The 14502-nt window shown below is 45.9% G+C and overlaps 2 protein-coding genes across 23 annotated transcripts in view; both read left to right on the forward strand.

The window, feature by feature from the left end:
* The window catches only part of MACF1 (microtubule actin crosslinking factor 1), a 340165-nt gene that overhangs the window by 265400 nt on the left and 60263 nt on the right, over window positions 1-14502 (forward strand). The window lies entirely within an intron of this gene.
* KIAA0754 (KIAA0754 ortholog) lies at window positions 7233-11713 on the forward strand. The gene has a single exon (XM_044236245.1). It carries the CDS (start codon window positions 8192-8194, stop codon window positions 11711-11713), a length of 3522 nt encoding a protein of 1173 aa, XP_044092180.1. The 5' UTR covers window positions 7233-8191.

The following is a 14502-nucleotide window of genomic DNA, read 5'->3' on the forward strand; positions in this document are numbered from 1 at the left end:
GATAATTATTCTCCGGAAGATTTGCTCTAAGGCCCAGTACCCGATTGGATTAGTTCTTTCTTTTCCTGGAAAAATGGAGATTATGAGAGTAAAGTAAAATTCGCTCGGTGGCAGCAGTGAAACAGGTGGTTGGACAACAGCTTTCCTGAGCAGTTTTTGGGGGGAACAAGTATAGAGCTGCTTTCTAACATTAGAGTTGCAGTATATAGACAATATGGGTCATGACTCGTAACACAACTTTAAATGTACTTGATGCACATGTACATACATGTGCTTACTTACTTATTAACTTGTTAACTTATACATATCAAAATCCCACAGTGAGCATGTTTTTCTGAGACCATTTTGACCTTGGCTTATGTGTTCTACAAATCAGTGTTATTTTCATATCACGAACCAGAATTAACTAGAAGCCATTACCAGCTCAGTGACTTCCTCAGTAACTCAGAGTTACCCATCAGATCAATTTTAATGATCTCAAGGTCCTTGACCTAATTAGCTTTTAACATAGACCATGTTATGTTCACCTGTTGCCATACAGTGGCAACTACCAAGTCAGCATCTGTGGGAGAGATATCTCTTAATATTAATCAATCTTTAATTAAAACATTGAGGTGTGAGGGGGAAAAGGTATCAGCTTAGTTTCAGAGAAAAGCAGCTTAAAAAACTCAGATATATTTAATCTCTCTGTGAAGCATATATACCAGATCCAGATAGTTTTACAGAAAAGCTTTAATTCTTCACAGTTTCAGCAGAAATGTTTTTAATATTCGGTTTTATGTATATATGAGTCAAGGGAAGAGGATGCTAAGAATTCAAAGAAATTGAACTTCTCCGAGACCTCCTCCAGCTTGAATTCATTGCATCTATCTAAGTGACCCATTTAATGTCTCTGCCATCTTGCAGTTTGTTCCCAAAGGAAAAACTGATTTGGGTCCAGTTCTTTACATTCAAACCAAAGTTGGTTGGTTGTCGATCGATGGTAAGAACTGCTTTAGTAACAAAATGGAAGGAGACAGTTTTCATAAATCTCTTCCCTCTGAATTATTTATCCTAACTCCTTTTCTAATATTGGAAAAAGGACCCCTATAGCAAGATTTCTTGGCAATTCACCCCAAAGGCCTGTTTCGTAGAAATAACCAAGCAGTTTTGTGAAGCTGTTAACATGCAAAAGTTGTAAAGTCCTGCAAACCTGGAGCAGGAATGACTGCTCTCAGTCCCAAGTGAATGCCCACATGGCCATTTTCTCAGGAGAGCCTTTCCTGAGCCTGCAGATCAGGCCCCCTTGACTGATGCTCTCCTAGTACTGCTTGCTTTTCTTTCAGAGTACTTACTGTAAGTGAATTAAAATGTATGTCTGCCGCCCCTACTGGAATATAGGTTCCTGACCTCATATTGCTCATCATTTTTCTCCCTTGGTGTCTGGCATAATTTGGAGCACATAGTAGACCTAGTAAATATTGAACAAGTTGAAAAGAATCAAGGCTATATCTTATGAAGTTACTTGCCTTAAGAGGACAGAAAGAGGAACCCAAAGGTCAAAGAAGTACTAGTTAAAAAGATAGCGTCAGGATAGCATCGTGTCATGGAAGCCAAATGAACAGAGTCTCAGGAAGAAGGGAGGATCAGTACTTTCTCACCACTGCTTATCCTTAACCCACTAATGTGATCCAGCCGCTATCACTGCACTGAGACTGTTTTCTTGGAAGTATGCACTGATGTCGTAGTTGTCAAGTCTAGTAGTCTTGTCTAACTCATCGTCCTCCTCATCTGTTATGCAGCATTTAACATCATAGCTTCTTCGCTCTCAAAACCCTCCTGTGCATTTTCTTTCCTGACATGGTATTCTCTCCATTCTCTTCTCTGGCTGCTATTCTGCTTTCTTTTTTGATTTGTCCTCCTACTTCCCAAGTATGTGGTCTAAAATTTGGTCATCTGCCCTCTTCCCTTTTAACCCACATTTAATCCCTGGATGTCCACCCCCTCATTCTTCTATGGGGGAAGGCTTCCAAATCTGTATCTCTATCCCAAACCTCTATCTTTTGTGTAAGGGGACTTTCTGGACACCTCCCCATAGGTTGTCTTTGAGTACTTCACATTCAGTATACTCTAAATTGAATGTTTACATTTTCAAATTGTTTCTTCCCCTCTACTGCTGTTTTATAGGACAATTATGCCCTCAGGAATACAAGATTAATGCAATAGCATTGTTTTATTTTCCCCTTAACCTCTGCCTTCTGTCTGGTCAGCTTTGAAGTCCAAATATTCTGTTTCTGTGATTTCCTTTACAGCTCCCTTCCTCATTTTCATGAGTTCAGGCTTTTGGTACCTCTTGACTGAACTGCAAAGTCCTCCTGATTGCTCCACCTTCAATCTTCCCCCATCTAAGCTTATTCTGTACAGAAACCAATGCAGTATCATCAAACATAAGCTCAAATCTTAAGAGCCTGGATTTTCACTAGCTGTGCTACTTTAGACAAGTAAATTTACCACCTCAAGCTTTATTTTTAATTTAAGAATTTGGATTTTTAAAATGAGATCACATATATTAAATGGCAGTTTAATGAACACTCCCAAACTATTGGGAGACGTTCCTCGCACCACTCAGTAACTCTCATGAGCCCCTGGTAAGTTTGAATAAGTAAATTTCAATGTCATAATGGTTTTCTGAATAAAGAAGCATAAATTCATGCTTGGCATTCAAGGGCCTTGGTGAACTGGCCTTGAGCTACTTACCATTTTGACCTCTCATTTTTCCCTTTTCTACTCACTGTATGTAAGCCATGCTGACTTTGAATTTGCTTCTGTAGGCTCCCTGCCTCTGACCTTTCACTTAGAAATCTTGTCTTTACCATCTCTACATATCCATATCCCAGTGAGTAAATGTAATTCCCTCATAAAGCCTTCCCTGATTCCCCCTGCCTTCCTTCCCTCTACTCTTCTGTCCAGTCTTTTCTAATTCACAGGGCCTGGTGCTTTTATCATTACTATGTTGGTTAGTGGCTAAAAGAGGGATTAATACACTGTTTTTTGGAAAGTCTACAAGCAGGAAAGGGCTTACAGGGGTCATGAGAGTTCCTGCAGAGTGTGTGGAAAGTTTTCTCATGGTTTTGGAAACACATGTGAGCTCACAGAGCATCAAATTCCTTAGTATCCCATTTAAAAGAAGCTTCACATCATGTTGTATTGCTTAATGAGCCACTCCATAGCCATCTTTATGTAATAAAAACACCTTAGATGGTAGTTACTGATGCCCAACAGGTACAGACTAATACTGTGGCGTTTCCACTTGCCACTAAATAAATGCTTGTAAAGTCTAGCGAGCCTAAGATGAAAGGCATTTTGTAGATTTAAAATGTGCAAGATGTAACCAGTCTTCTGTATCCTCCTCTAATCAGAACTAATCCTCCAAGAGAGACGGGTGCATGAAGAGGCATTAAAGAATCTGGGGAAGTGTGGACCTGGGGTCTCCAGATTGTCCTAGGAAGCTGGTGGTTTATGACTGGAGCATAGGAGCAAAGGCAAAATGTCGGGTTCAAAACTTGGAGAGGGAGTTGTGTTAGGGTGTGAGGAGACTCTACCCAGCTGTCTTTAATTAAGAAGACAGCAGGAAGGACCAGGATTGTTCTTTCTTCTAAGTTCACTGAAAGAAAATCCAACACCAAATTTCATTCTTACGAATTTCAAAATAAGTAGAGAATTCTTTGAACTTTGTAATCAACTAACTGGAAACTAATTTGAAATTTGGCTTCAGCACTTATATTTGTGGTTACAGGAGTGGGGGAAGCATCCAAAGAGGTTCTCTGGAGCTCCCTGTACTTGTCTTTTAAAAAGTTTACACACAGCATGTGAAATGAACAGATGCTTTTTTTGTTGGAGCTATCAGGGTAACAAGAGGCTGAAAGCTATATCAGGTATTTATTTCAGTCACTGAGATGGCTATTGGCAGAGTTCCACATACCAAAACTAAAGAGAAACTCATGAACAGATTAAAAAAAAAAAAAAAAAAAAAAAGACGTGGAGGAAAGAGCCCTGTGCTTCCTCTCCTGACTTCTTCCTAAACACATACTGATGATAAAAAAAGGAGCAGTGCACTCAGCACTCTCTGGCTTCTTTTTTTGTGGTGGGGGAGAGAATTGGGCAACTTTATGTAATCCTTTCTATAGACTGTGTTTGAACTTTGGGGAGATTTCTCTATAATAAATCTCTTAACACTTTATAGTCAGAGAGTATAACTTAAGCCAATAAATACTTTGAATTTGAACTTCATAATTGTTAAAATGCTCTGTTTATTTATATCACAATATGGAGCATTTGGCCAGAATAGTGAGAATAAGGTAAATAGATAGATATGGGGAGGGCTTAAGAAGACTGAATTGGTTGGCACCTGACTGGGTGAGGAAACAGGAAAGGAATTTCTGGCCATGAAGTTTGTGATTCCACATCAAGATCATTCTTTATAATGGAATAACCACCCACCCTAGTCGAGAGCCAGAATTCCTCAGATTCTTCCAACCAGAGGGGCCCTGGCACACTAAACAGTCTGTTATGATATCTGAACACTTAAGTGAGTGTATTTTGCCAGGGAGACTTGCTAGTGAAATTGATCTTGCCTTCCCTGGGTTTTTCCAGTTGTACTGAATAATTAAAGGAAAATTAAGACCCAGATTCCCTGAAGTGTTAAGTGTCAGATCTATGGGCTGATCATACCCCTTAGGATCACAGTGTGTCAGCGTGAGTAGGAACCTTAAAATTCACCCTGACAAACTGATAGAAGATTTGCTTCCCCAAATCCTTGCCAAATGATTGTATGGATTTCTGCTCAAACACCTCAAGGGTCGGGACGCCTGGGTGGCTCAGTGGGTTAAGCGGCTGCCTTCGGCTCAGGTCATGATCTCAGGGTCCTGGGATCGAGTCCCGCATCGGGCTCTCTGCTCAGCAGGGAGCCTGCTTCCTCCTCTCTCTCTCTCTCTGCCTGCCTCTCTGCCTACTTGTGATCTCTCTCTGTCAAATAAATAAATAAAATCTTTAAAAAAAAAACACCTCAAGGGTCAGGAAAGTCATCATTTTAGGGGACACTTTATTCTTTGAATAGCTGTGAGAAGGCTTTTTGTTGGTTTCAAATCTGCCCTTGGATCTTAGTGCGCCAGCTTAAGGAGACATCCAGTACAAGCCTCCTTCCTCCCACATCCCAGCCCTTCAGATACTTCACATTGATCACATTGCCTGGAACTTTCTGTAGGTCAAGAATTCTTGGTTCTTTCTCTTGTTTGTTCTTCAGGGGACAGGGTTTCTAGTGTCTTACAGTATAGGACCAGGAAGACTCAGGATTCTGGTATGGCTTCTTTAAAACTTTTAGAACTAAAGAAAAAGAAAGGCTATCAAGACACAATTTAGTCTATCCCTTTCCCCTTCGGTTTACAGATGAGGAGATAGTCTTTTGGATTTGACAGGGCAGAATTGATCAGCAGTCTCTTTTGAAGGAGAAGTGGAGTATAACACATTTTGCCAGTGCACAGTCTTTTTTAATTTGCTTAATTTTTTTTTTTTTTTAAGAACTCATGACCCCGAGATCAAGAGTGGCAGACATGTTCTACCGACTAAGCCAGGCAGGCACCCCTTTAGTTGCTTAATTCTGATAATAGGCTTCAGCCCAGATCTTCATATGCCAACTATTGGCTTTACTCACTGTTTGTGTAAAGGATAGAAATAACTTTTACGTAAGTTTAACCATCTATATTGACCACATAGTTCAAAAGAGATTCAGAAATTTTAGTAGACTTTGTTGCTTTTCCTTCATAAAATCAGAAAATGACCATCACAAAGGGAGCAGAGTATTGCACGCCTTCAGAAATGCAGCTGCCTCTGTTGGACAGTTTCCTGGGTTGCCCTTTGTACTTTCCTGGTTTAACAGTCACCAGGTGATTAGATGGCTTTTTTAAAAGCCAAGAAGCTGTGGCCGGGAATATGGACCACTTTTCTCTCGTATTTTCCTTTTTGAGACTTGAAATACAGACGCATACTTTTGAGCTGGCTCCAGGGAGGCTCAGGTTTCCTTGGAAGTGAGCCGCAATAAAGCAGCCCAGGTGTTAGGGCGTGGGTCTCTGCTGCTGGCGTCTCCACCTCCCCGCCCCCCTTCCTCGATCATTGCCACCTCTAAAGTCTGCGAGCAGAGATTCTGGTGGGAGGATGGACCAAGACCTGATGTATGGGAGAAAGGAAAAAGAGAAGGTGCCTAGAGTTCACCCAATAACTTGGCCTCACAGAATGCCTTCGGACACCAGGAAAGTGCCGAGTTTAAGGGTAGCGTGTTCTTGGCGCGGAAGGGGCGGCTAAAGGTGACATTGGAGGGACTAAGACAGCCTTTGGTGGTAGAACTGGAGCCGAGAGCCATGCGTGCGGCCCGCCGCATCCGGCGCGACCCAGCCGGCAGATGGGCCCTGAACAGCCCCTGCCAGAACCCGCTAGCTGTGGAGAGGCGGGGGCGCCTCTCGGGGTTCGCTCGCCCTTGGGCTGGGCTCGGAGCCGGGCGGGCCCGGACGCGGCGGGGGCGGCAGGGGGTCGGGCCAGAGGGAGGAGGGCGGGACTTTCCTTTGTCAGGGGATTTGCGCGGCGCGGCGGAGCTGGGCGCGGGTACCGCCCCCCTCCTGGCGCCTTCTCGGGGGGCGGGGCTCTCCCTCGGGCCCTGGGGCGCGGTGGGCGTGGGCTTTGTGAGCCGAGCGGGTGGCGCCCGGGCTCCCTGGTCCCGAACCGCGCGGAAGCGCCGCCCCTACCGCCTCGGCAGCCAATCCTCTCCGCCGCCCCCTCCCTCTCGGCTCGGGTAGCTCCTTTTCCCTGCCCCCGCCACGGCTCCGCCTCCGCCCTCCTCCCCTTGGCTCTCCGCGCTGCGCTCCCGGGCTTCCAGGGGGGCTGCCCGGGCGGGGCGGCGCGGTGGCGCGGCGCGGCGCGGCGCGGCGCGGGGAAGGGGGAGGAGAGCCGCCCGCCAGCCTAGCACTTGCAGTGAGCGGCGGGCGAGCGGGCCGCTCTGTGCGAGGGAGGAGGGCTCGTCCCCGCCCGGCCCGAGCGGAGCCTTTTGTTCCCAGCCAGAAGTTTGCATGCCGGGACCGTGACAGCTGCGGGCGGGGAGGACGGCGGGGCCGTGGGGCCGGCGGTGGCGGAGAATAGAGGCGGCTGCTTGACATGCAGCCCACGGCGCGGCGGCTGCGGGCCGGGGACTGGCGGCGGCGGGGGAGGCGGCGCCCACAGCACGCGGGACTCAGCTGCCGGAGGGACAAACTAACTTCCTGAGCGCGGGACTGGAGGCCGGCGCGGCCCGGAGCCACCTGCCAGCCTGCGGTGAGGCATCCCTGGCCCTCGGGGCGCGCGGCATGGCGCGGGGGAGTGGGCCGCGCTGAGCGAGCCCTTAGACCGGCCCTCGGCCGCTGCTGCAGCCTGCCGGCCTCTCAAAGGCCCGGCGCGGGGCTCCACTGCCTTGTTTTGCGGTCACAGCGCAGGGCTCTTCTGGGAGCCACAACAATGCCATGATGTTTTGGAGACAGGAAGCCCCAAGCTGGCCCCGAATGAAGGACTTCCTGTGTTTAAAGTTGCAGGAATATCCGTCGACCAGCCCAGTTCAAATGCAAACACCCGAACTAGGGAGGACGAATGGCTAATTCAGACCAGCTGGACTCTCCAGAACTGGAACTGAGGATAAAATGAAAGGAATTCTTAGGAGCTTGGGCTATACTTGAAGACTGAGGAGGCTGTGCCATTGTTATTAAAGGACACAATTGGTATAACGCTTCTTCCAACTCTGGGTGAGAAGTGATTGGAACTAGATTCTGAATAAGACTTGTCAATATCAAATGGGGTTTTTTGTTATTTTTTAATGACTGAATTAGAGCAGTGCTCTTAAAAGACACATACTCAAAAGAAGCCATACAAGGAATTATTTTATGGTTGTTGACTAAATTATACCACTTAACTGTCTGCAGCTATGAGACTGTTAGCCTGTGAGGAAAAAGCTGTTTCTCTTAGAGCTTCTCCCAGTATGGTTTCAGAGTTGGACTTACAGACTTTTCTGGAGGGCAGATCCAATTGGTGGTCCCCAGCTGTGAACATGTAAAAGGATTTTTAACTTATGCAGAATGCATTTTTGGGTAACCGGTGAAAAACTTTTAAAAGGTTGATGTTTCATCTTGATTGAAAAAGTATGGGTAAGCCACTCAGCAGGCCCGACTGTTTAAGGCAGAACCCCACCTGCCTGGGGAAAGGAGAGGAAGAGGATGGCTATATAGAGGATTGTTATGTTCCACAACGATCTATATATGATACAATGAGGATAAATGAACAAATTGACCAGGGGTCAAAGCTCAACCAGACATCAAAAAGCACCATGGAAAAGATGGAAGGAAGTACTATATCCAGCAACGGTACATTAGGAGCAGCATCTAATGTTTTTGAATCTAGAGCCCCAGAAGGCAAAAAGCTAGATGAGAGAATAATATTTGATGCACTAAAGTTAAGCAGTGATGTACAGAAGTCAGCACCTGTGCCACCCAGAAGGCGACCAAATGCAGAACGCAAAGACAATGTTAACAGGAGATCGTGGAAGTCCTTCATGCCACCCAATTTCCCAGAATTTGCAGAAAGGATAGAAGCTTCTCTCAGTGAGGTTTCAGAAGCTGGTGCTTCAAATCCTTCCTTGCAAGAGAAGAAGGAATCCAGTTCTGCATTAACAGAAAGTTCTGGTCATTTGGACCACAGGGAACCTCAGTCAGGGTCAGTAACTCTGGAGCATGTGTCCAAATCCATAGATATTCCAGAAGCGCAGGATGTGAAAAATTTAAGCGGCGAGTGCCAGGACTTCAGATCGCAGCCACACAGTGAGCGCTCTCCCTGTGAATTCCAGCCTCTAGAATCCGAAGCTGCAGCAGCAAGTGGTAACACAGATGTAATGCAGGAACACAGATTCTCAAGTGCAACCTGGCCCAGAGCCATGAAAAGTTTAGCTAAGGGAGGCTTCAGCGAGAAGCAGCACCCCCTTGGGGATGCAGCCTGCACTGTGGAAATGCCACCCCTCTCCCCTTGCCTGAGTGAAGAGCTGCTGGATCCAGAATTGCATATTCTCATAACTCCCAGCCTGAGAGAGAAAACAGAGTCTGAGCTAAAGTTTGAGGAGGATGAGCGATGGATCATGATGGAGGCTGAAGAGGAGTGGGAGGAAGAGAAACTGTCAGAAAGAGGAAAGATTTTTCTAACGGCAGATGAGAAAAAGAACAGCCTGGCTGATATTTTTGAAGAAAGGGAACAAGCAAACACTGTAGCAGTGGCAGAGGATGGGGCAGATTGCTCAGCTGCTGTCTTGAGAACTTTTGACCACCTAGCTCTTGGTCAGATTTGTTGGTCTGATGACCCACAGTCAGCTAAGAACCATTCAGCTTCTGTTCTCGAGGATCCACCTCTGGGTTACAGTTGTGTTCTCACAGGCGCGAGTGCTGTAGGGGAGCTGACAAGCAGAACTGTTCAGGAGGGTCTGGTTTCCGACCTAGAATGTACTATTGGTCCTGTTGATTCAGAGCAGCTCTCTGACACAGATTCGGTGCAGATGTTTCTCGAACTTGAAAAGGAGTGTTTATGTGAAGAAGGAGTAACTCCTCTAGCTGAGCTGGAGAGTCAAGCCTCTTCTGAAGGGCTGGCCCCATCCCAGGATGCAGAAAATGTGCTTGTAATTAGTCATTTTCCAGGGGCTGCCTTAGGAGAAGAACACTTAGGCCTTTTAAATGTAAGGGTAAAAGACTCTGATACTGGACTGGATTGTGAATATTTTAGTGCCCTGGATTCTTCTCAGGTGCCTAATGCTGTGGAACTTATTGTCTACTCTGACACCAGGAGGGGAGACACTTCCACGGTTAGTGAGGAGGAGCGTGAAAAAGTGCCTTCTAGCCCCGAGACTGCAGGGGAATTTAAGTTCAGACACCCAGCTGATCTGGAGTCACTGGGAAAGCTGGACCCAGGAGGACAGCCCAACTCTGATCACAGGGCTTCCCAGGAAGATGACTTACCAGGCTTTGTAGCTGAGCTGGCCAAAGAAAATGACAGTTTGTCCCAGGTAGACTGCAGTCACTCTGAGGGGAATGTTGAAGAGTGTGTCAGGAGGGTCCCCCTCAGTTTTGCTTTTAGCTATGAACTAACAGATATTACCTCAGGACCTGAAGTAGAGGTGTTCTCATGTGATTCACATTTACTAACAGATGAGGTTCACTTGGAAAGTGAGAAAGGAGCTATTAATCAAGAAACTAACAGTCTGACTTCCTTGGGAAATGTGGATGCTTGTGAATTGTCCAAGGAGAAAGTTTGTGATGAGGATGGGGAGGGCCAAGAGCTGGGTTACCCTGCCAAGCTTTTGGAGGACCAAGCCCCAGTGCATTTTCACAGAGCCTTCCCAGAGCAGATCTTCCAGGATCTCCAGAGGAAGTTCGCAGAGTCAGATACTCTGAATTTGCCCCTGCTGCTTGGTGGACAGAGACATAGCAGAGATGGAGTGGAAGTTATAAACGATACAGAGCCCACGCTGGATGTGATGTCATCGGAGGGCGAGGAGACAGAAATGAGAGATACAGAATCATTACTGAGTATTCTTCTGGAGGAACAAGTTACCAAGGCTAGTAGTACGGAACCAGCTTTGGAGGGATGGATAACCCTCCCACAGAAGCTTGCTACAACTGCTGCAGTGCCCACTACAGAAGATGCCCTAGATGCTGCAGTGCTCATCCCAGAGGAGGACGTCCCGGTTGCTGCAGCACCTGTCCCAGAGAGAGCTGCTGTAGCTGCTGCAGTGCCTTTCCCAGAGGCAGACGTACCAGTTGCTTCGGTGGCTGCCATTGAGGCACATGTCCCATTTGCTTCAGTGGTCACTGGAGAGAAGGCTATCCTGGCTGCTGCCCCAGCTGTTGCAGTGCCTGCTTCTGAAGGGACTGTTGCAGTTGCTGCAGTGGCCATCATGGATGAGGATGCAGCAGCTGTTGCAGAGCCCTCCCCAGGGGGGACTGCTTCAGCTGCTGCAGTGCCCACCCTGGAGGAGCCTATGCCCCCAGCTGTTAGAGCACCCACCCCGGAGGAGCCTATCCCCCCAGCTGTTAGAGTGCCCACCCCAGAGGAGCCTGCAGCCCCAGGTGTTAGAGAGCCCACCCCAGAGGAGCCTATCCCCCCAGCTGTTAGAGTGCCCACCCCAGAGGAGCCTGCAGCCCCAGCTGTTAGAGCACACACCCCGGAGGAGCCTATGCCCCCAGCTGTTAGAGCACCCACCCCAGAAGAGCCTATCCCCCCAGCTCTTAGAGCACCCACCCCAGAGGAGCCTATCCCCCCAGCTGTTAGAGAGCCCACCCCAGAGGAGCCTACAGCCCCAGCTGTTAGAGCACACACCCCGGAGAAGCCTATCGCCCCAGCTGATAGAGTGCCTGCTATGGAGGAAGTGTTCCCTGCTGATGTACCCTTCCTGGGAGTTATTGCCCACACTGATTCAGTGCCTATCTCAGAAGAAGGAACTCCTGTTCTAGAGGAGGCTTCCCCCGCTAATATGTGGATCAAGGAGGACCTTGATTCCCCAGGATTTGGAATAAAAGAGGTGACTGGCACAGTGCTGCATGGGAAAGTGCCTCTGGCTACAACTGATGGATTAAATTCAAATGAGGTAATTGTTGCTCATTTCGTTGGGAAAGGATCTGGGGAGTAAAGTGATATTTGCAAGTTCTCTCTGACTTAATAGTGATCAAAAAGGACACAGATAGTCCTTTCTTTGGTTCTCTTTGGGGGCACTGGGCTTTTCTAGTCTTTCTATTGCAATTATGGGGAAAATATGTCTTATTTGGTGAAAAACTTTACAATTCGTACTCTTTTTTTTTTTTTTTTTTTGGGTTCGGTGATAAGCCAAGCCCAAAGAAAACAGGGATGTAAATAGTTGTTGGTTTACATTTTGGGAAAGGTTATTATCAGGAAAGGGTGATTCTGCTTTTGAAAATGGCAGTGACCATGTTCTGTCCTGAATCTGCTCTTTAATAGGTGATGTCAGCACTGAGGTTGGGTCTCAGAGAGAGAGAACTGGGATACTTCTTTGCACTTGGCAAGTTAGTTAGATGTCCTGAATCTCCAGTTTGTTCATTTATTAAGGCAAAATCCTGTGAAGATAATGAAATAACCCATGGAAAACACCAAGTGTGTAAGATTTCAGTCACTATCAATACTCTCTCCGTTTCTCTTCCCCAGAGCTGTGTTGGTTAGTTGAAAGAATTCCTAAGAACAGGCTGGGCGAAAGCAATTATCTAGAAGTATGAATAGCAGCTTTTTAATACAAATATGTGTTTCTTAAAGCCAGAATAAGGTATAATAATGTTTATGAAAAGAGATTTTAGCCATCTCGTCAAACGTAGTATCCTGAAGCAAGTCACTCTTTTTTTCCTGGACCTCTTGTTTCCTAATCCATATAATAAGGGAATTAGATTAAATGTCCTCCTGCCTCTCTCGTAACTCCAAGATTCTGAGATTCTTTTTTTTTTTTTTAAAGATTTTATTTATTTATTTGACAGAGAGAGGTCACAAGTAGGCAGAGAGGCAGGCAGAGAGAGAGGAAGGGAAGCAGGCTCCCTGCTGAGCAAAGAGCCCGATGCGGGACTCGATCCCAGGACCCCGAGATCATGATCTGAGCCGAAGGCAGCGGCTTAACCCACGGAGCCACCCAGGTGCCCCAAGATTCTGAGATTCTTAATGTTAGAGAATGGAATGTGTTAGGAAACTGATGGGAACAGTGTTCACATCCTTGAGCACTCCTAGTCAAAGACATTTAAGATTGGCTACTTTCTACAGCTCACTGCCCCAGTGTCATTTGGTCAGTGATAGGGAATGAAGCTGGTAGAAGTTTCATCTAATACAGTCGGGGATTACTGAGTACAGAGGTGGTTTTGATTTTATACCATCCCTAAGGCCCATAACAGTGCCTTCCTTGTGGTAGGCATTCAGTGTTAACTGATGGAGTGCGTGTCAGTCTCCTGAATATCCGTGGTTGCTACAGAGAGATGGGTTCTCACATCCACCTCATGCCAGAGCCTTTCTGGGAAGCCTTGGCTAGAGCACCAGTTAAACCTGCAGCTACCAGCAATGAAAAGTCATTTTGATTACAGGCCATAAGCTTCCAACTTAGCTGTAGGTCCTAGAGCTGAGTGGTGGTGGTGGTGGTGTCACCTTGGGCTTCACCAGATATTCACCAATATTTTGATATTTTGTAATGTAGCATCCCATCAAGCTATAATGTATCACCTTTCAGACTGGGGAATGATTCCATTTTCTGAGTTTTACTGAACTTAGGAGTGACACTGGGATCCCAGAAGTCACAGCCATTTTTGATTATACAGAACATTTTTAGTATAAAGCCTGCAGCATAATCAATGAAATATAGGGATTAAATTTGTAAGGAGCTTATCAAATCTGCATAAAGAAAAAATTCAGAGGAATCCCTAACATCAGCCTCAGATCTATTTCTTCATCTATAAAATTAATAAATGGCGCTAGGTAATTTCTGAGGGTCCCTTCAGCTATAGGAGGTAATCATTTTATGAAATACTACCTGATAAAATGGCAGGAGAAGGCAGTGGCAGGTTGCAAAGTTGTCCATCATCTTTGAAGTGTGGTTACATTATGGAATATCTGGAGGTAAGCTGATGTCTGCATTTGTGGACAAAAAAAGAAATCTAAGACATTGCCCCAGCCAGGACGTTAACCAATAAGAATGTAGAGAGGCTATTTTGAAAATATTTATTGAAACAAAATATGTATCATTATAGAGGTAACATGAGTGTACAGATTTTGCTAAACTGGTGAAATATTATTGAGAGAAAAAGTTTTTCCAAGATGAGAGCTGTATGGATTTCATTTATTCCCAGAGGGTTCCTAGAGGCAACTGAAGCTGTTGTTTTAATACATAAACACTTAGAATTCAGCAAGTGATCATACCTGAAATGCAATTTAGATTTTGTGTGTCTGTGCATATATGCAAATACACACATGTATACATGATTAATATAGATATAAATTTTCTCTTTTTTTCAAGATTTATTTGAGAGAGAGAGAGCACATGCACTTGCTCACAAGCACATGGATTGGAGTGGGCAGAGGGAGAAGCGGACTCCCTGCTGAGCAGGGAACCTGGACACTGGGGACATGGGCACCATCCCAGGACCCTTGGATCATGGCCTGAGCCAAAGGCAGCCACTTAACCGACTGGGCCACCCAGGCGGCCTGATATAAATTTTTCTAATAGCATTAGTGAGCAATTGATAGAAGAACCAAAATGCTAGAACTTAATCTGCTATCCCTTTAGTGGGATCCTAGGCCCACTGAGAGAACAATCTGTGGTTATTTAAACCCTCTTCTCTTTTGCAGACTTCCTCAGTCTTATTTCCAGACACTAGTTCAACGGAAGACAAAAAATCTTTTGTATAAAATTAGGGGTTCTATAAAATTCAAAATTTA

This window comes from Neovison vison, chromosome 2 (genome assembly GCF_020171115.1).
Source record: "Neovison vison isolate M4711 chromosome 2, ASM_NN_V1, whole genome shotgun sequence".
Lineage (NCBI taxonomy): Eukaryota > Metazoa > Chordata > Mammalia > Carnivora > Mustelidae > Neogale > Neogale vison.

Excerpts from the sequence above, each read along its gene's own strand:
- KIAA0754 (XM_044236245.1), top strand. The coding sequence starts at position 8,192 with ATGGGTAAGCCACTCAGCAGGCCCGACTGTTTAAGGCAGAACCCCACC.